This window comes from Austrofundulus limnaeus, unplaced genomic scaffold (genome assembly GCF_001266775.1).
Source record: "Austrofundulus limnaeus strain Quisiro unplaced genomic scaffold, Austrofundulus_limnaeus-1.0 Scaffold149, whole genome shotgun sequence".
In the NCBI taxonomy this organism is placed as follows: Eukaryota; Metazoa; Chordata; class Actinopteri; order Cyprinodontiformes; family Rivulidae; genus Austrofundulus; species Austrofundulus limnaeus.
Genome location: NW_013952551.1, coordinates 133,244 through 138,424, shown reverse-complemented (window position 1 = coordinate 138,424; position 5,181 = coordinate 133,244). Strand labels below are relative to the sequence as shown.

At 36.2% G+C, this 5,181-nt stretch overlaps 1 protein-coding gene across 4 annotated transcripts in view; it reads left to right on the top strand.

Annotated features, from left to right (window-relative positions):
- Window positions 1-5,181, top strand: part of helz (helicase with zinc finger) — a 70,026-nt gene that overhangs the window by 45,576 nt on the left and 19,269 nt on the right. For all 4 annotated transcript variants that reach the window (XM_014016631.1, XM_014016633.1, XM_014016632.1 and 1 more), the window contains exons 19-21: window positions 156-274; window positions 3,037-3,182; window positions 3,874-4,021. In XM_014016631.1, coding sequence (XP_013872085.1) covers window positions 156-274; window positions 3,037-3,182; window positions 3,874-4,021 — 413 coding nt within the window. The remainder of the gene's footprint in view (window positions 1-155; window positions 275-3,036; window positions 3,183-3,873; window positions 4,022-5,181) is intronic.

The window sequence follows — 5,181 nt, the reverse complement described above, 5'->3', positions numbered from 1 at the left end:
GTGAAATATATTTATGTTTGTGGTTGTAATGTGACAAAATATGGAAAAGTTCAAGGGGTATGAATACTTTTGCAAACCACTGTAGTTTATCTTAGAATACGGAATACCACATGTAGTTAAAAGTTTACTAATGATAGTATTTTGTTTTTTTTCAGGGTTGTTTACTCACATCCTGTTGGATGAAGCAGCCCAGGCCATGGAGTGTGAAACCATCATGCCTTTTGCTCTAGCTAGCAAGACCACCCGCATAGTGCTGGCTGGGGACCACATGCAGGTAAGAAGGGTCAACAGGAGCACACGTGAAGTACATAAGATTTTATGTATTTTTATGTGTTGAAGATGTAATATTTGTAATTCTACAGAAAGAAAGGATATAAAATTGTCTTTAGTTTGTGTTTAAATCATGCAAATGATGTCGTCTTACACACTTTTTCTTATTTTTGGAAAATGTTTCTCTTTTTTTTTAAAGCATGCCTAAAAGAAAGTACTGAACATAGCCGCATACAGCGGCAGTTTCAGTAATGACTGCTTCCATTGTAAAGTTGTAAGCACTTCGGCCAAAGATAACACAAATACAAACTCATGTCAGTCAAGCTTTCTAAGTCAGACCAGGGATTTAAAACCTCATTTTCTTGTCTCTTGGGTTTGAGACAGTGCACAGGATTATCAGTAAGAAATGGATGAAAATGGCGCAGAAGTCTGCCAAAAAATAATGGTTTAATTTAACTCAATCTCTCACTGCTTTTTCTGTATACAAAGAAAAACAGGATTGAAACACTATGAACACCTTTTTATGTCTCTCTCAATTACTCTTACACCTTCCTCCATTAGCTTTTGTAATCCGTCAAAAAGGTTATATTAGGTTAAGAAAAATGCTTTCGTTTTTGTTCTTCTCCTCCACTCTCTCTATTTTGCTTCTACAATAATACTTCTCTTTTCTGTGGTTAAATGTTATTGTAATATTCATTAAGTGTTATGCCTTAGTTGATGGAATCAGACCCATTTAAGTTAAAATGCATTTTAAAGGGGACATATTAGGACTGTGTATTGGCAAGAATTTTGTGATATCGTGCATATCATGTCATATATTGCAATATATTGCCATTTTTCTCTAAAAAATCTAATTTAGAAAACCCACAAGATTTATATGTATTTTAAATGTTTCATATTTCTTATTTCATCTATGTTTTCAATGGTTAGGCAAAATGTGCCCTCAAATAGTTTCATAATATATTTGTGGCAGCTTTTAGATTCATAATATTAATTTATTATAAAAAATATGGTCACCCAACACAATAACATTGACCTTTAACTTGTGCTTGTGCTCGATACTTAGTGCTAAAGTTTACTCACGATGCTAACATTTGAGCTTGCATTATACTCTGGCTTTTTAGGAGTGTAGAAGCCAAATTGGCTGACTGTTGCCAACTAGCAGCCGGAGGCTAAACTACAGCACAAGAATGAACTGCTGGCACGAAAGTTTGCATTTTAAACCTTAATTAAACATAGATATTGTGCTTCAGAGAATTGATACAAAATCGGGACATAAAATATGCGTACACCCCTAGGACATATGCATAATCTACTTTTCAGCCATTAAATGCATTTTGTTGTGTATCTGGAGTCTCTAGGAGTGCAGAAACGTTGATTTCAGTTTCTCCCAGTGCTGTGTAGATATCTTAATATTCACTTTGTGTCATATTTTTCAGCCTATTCAGTTCTCTCCATTTACTGTGATGTTTTATGAACTATTACATCACTGCCAAATAAGATCTGGATTTATCAACTACAATTTGGTCATCTTCATTCTCTACTCGCTCTGGGTCAGACTCTTGCTCCAACATGCAAAGCTGGATGGACAAGTCTGGACAAGTCTTCTCTTATTGACATATTTTAATTAATTTGTAAATAAAAGGTTTCTGCGCTGCTAGAAAGTCGTAAACCCCTCTATCAAACTAGAATAAACCGGACTTGAAGCTGGATGGGGGACGGGGTGTGAAGCATCTTGTTTTGATTCAAAGATGGAATTTTAAAACGAGTTGATCTGAGACACACCTCAGAAAAGAAGTGAAAGAGCAGCTTGTCGAGTTAGAATAAGGATGAATTCAGGCTAAAACATTGTAGTTCCATTTAATATAGACCTCAACTGAGTGATTTAAAGGTGAAAAAAGTATTTAAAAGCATATGTCCACTTTAAATGAACAGATTTTTCAGTTTAGTTTGGTTTTTTTGCTTAACAAAAGCTACCCTTAATTTTTGTTATAACAAGATGGAAACCATTATCTCTGATTTTAAACTAAAACAGTTTTGATTTTTAAAGCATCATTAGATTCTCGCTCAACTCTCAAGTTATTTTTGGTGTTTCTCCAAAGATGAAAGGACTCAAATGCTATCAGTGTTCTTGTGTAAACCTGTCACACACTATTCTGCAGCGTCTTTTTGTATTGAAGATGATGTGTAAATACAGGGGCTTTGCTGTTATAGTAAAAACAAAACAAATTTTTTGCTTTGTGTGAAACTTTTGTCAAACACTGTAAATACATTTTGACAATCACTGGAGCTTGAGGTTTGTTTAAAGAATGTCTTGCACGTCACCTGGCAAACTATAAAACTCACTAGGATTAAAAAAACTGTTAGTTATTTAAGACTGAAAATGAACATAGTTGCTAAGAAAATTGAGAAAAATTTAATTTCACACGAATATGTTCAGTTTTGCAAGATACGTATCTTTTGAGTTATTTCAATGGCTGTTTGTGGTTGTGCAGTATTTTGAGTATTTCAACACCAGCCTGCTTTTTGAAGAGTCTTATGTATTCAAAGACCTATCCTGCAAAAAATATTCAGACTGTTTTGTAATGTTACTTGTTTTGCCATTTTAAATCAGCGGAAGAAGCTAAAATGTAATTTAGAAGATGGATAACATAACTTCAAGTTAACACTTGACCAAGTTAATTTTACTTTTATTAGATGAAAAAAACTGTTTTTGTGGTATGTTTTGAAAACAATTCACAAGCCCTCTGTCCTTTTACTTTGCAGCTGAGTCCATTTGTGTACAGCGAGTTTGCTCGGGAGCGTAACCTGCACGTGTCCCTGTTGGACCGGCTGTATGAGCACTACCCCTCTGAATTCCCCTGTCGCATCCTTCTGTGTGAGAACTACCGCTCCCATGAAGCTATCATCAAGTAGGTGTGAGCACTTAACGATGCCTTGTGTGAAAACGGTTGTGGTAAAGACAAGAAAGATGGATGTTTTTGTGGTAAAATGTCATCCTGAGGAAGGCAGAATCTCACAGACCAAATAGAATTTCTTCGTCAAGAATTACTCGATTGCCATCTAAGAGTTGGTGCGTTTGTTAGGAGACTGTCACAACAGCTTGTAAATAACAAATCTAATTTTGAACTTCTTGATTGACAGCTTTTTAAACACACAGGGAGGGTTTCTTTCAGACATGTTCTCTACTTTAGTTCTGAAAAACAGTTTATTTGAAGTTTTTTTTCCTTGTTTTTCTGTGTAATTGTAGTTTTTTGTGCTTGTATGAATGGTCATTTTTGTCCCTTATTGTGTAATATTGTATCAGAAATGTGCTACGTGAAAACACGGCAGGTCGTTCTGACAGTAAATTTGTTTTTAGTCAATTGTTCAAGCTTCACCATTTCTGATATAGAGAAATGCATCAATAAAATTATTTTACAGGAAATAAGCTTTCTGACGTGTTCTATCAGAAGCCATTAGGACCTCATACAGCTGCAAATGGCAACATCAGTTTACATTCTTTGACTGTCTCAGGTTTGATGGATGGTAATGGTAAAGCTTCTTTAAATGGCACAATCTCATTTTTGTTTCTCCTGTACCTCTTTTGAACCTTTTTTAAAGCTACACATCAGAGTTGTTTTATGATGGGAAGCTCATGGCCAGTGGGAAGCAGCCCTCCCATAAGGATTTCTACCCTCTGACGTTCTTCACAGCCAGAGGAGAAGATGTCCAGGAGAAGAATAGCACTGCCTACTATAACAATGCTGAGGTAAGGTTTAGGACATATTTGCACTATCTGAAAAAAAAAACATTGTTTGATCAAGTTTGATGTCCATAGCTGGTGTCATTGCCGACATGTTTGTAACATTTTCACATAAATGTAATCAAAAGTTGAAGCTAGTAAGGGTTGTCCACTACCCAACTATCTTTATCCGTATCATGTGTGAACATGTGTTTACATTGCACATTTTTACAAAGAAAGCTCAATAATCCTCTGTGTTTAGCTATGGAATTATAATTAAAAATGAAGATGCATTGAAATGTAATTTAATTTAAAATACATTATTTTGACTGCAAAGATAATTTATTCAAGCATTTATTTTTTTTTATCACTTTGGTTCATTTTTCTGACAAACAGAAGAGGTTGACTAAAATCTGATATGGATATGACACACTAGCCTGGTTAAAACCAGACCCTGTCCTTCACTTTGGTTCGTACAAGGGTCTGGACTTGCTGCATAAAGAAGTGTTTCTTGCAGGAGGCGTGGCCTCTGCTGAAGCATGTGTGTGTTGTCGGTGTGAAGGAGCCTACGCTAAGAAGCTAACCGGAAATCTCGTGCTGTAAACAACCCTACTGAGAGGAGAAATATACCGAGCCAAACGAGACGACTGTAAATGAGAGCTGCTGCCTTGTCAGACAAATTTATTTTAATTTGGAAGCCTTATCAACACAGACTGGCTTCATTCACTTCCTCCACTGCTGTATGCTAAAATAACTAGCAGACACTGCGCAGAATATCAACGTCATTCAAAACTCCTCCTTCTGTTTGCTGATTGGCCCAGGTAAAATAAACTACAAGCAGACACTGTGCAGAAAATCGACGTTCTCTTCTCTGATTGGTTCGGCTAAAAATCTGCCAGTGAAATCCTTGTCAATGGGAGAAGTCCCAGAGGGAGCAGAGAAGGGAAACTAGAATTGAGCGGAGCTGTGTAGGAAGGCAAGGGCCAGGCTAATGATACACACACAAAATAAAACGTTTGTTTTTTTGTTTTTTTAATCCTGTGGGGACCGTGGATTTACTTCCATTCATTTTTTGGTAATTTTATAGCTCAACCCTGACCATTTATCCTAAAATTAACCTCACAGGTACCTACCTGACCCTAAAACTAACCTAAACTCAATTCACATCTTAGTCCTAACCCTCCCCC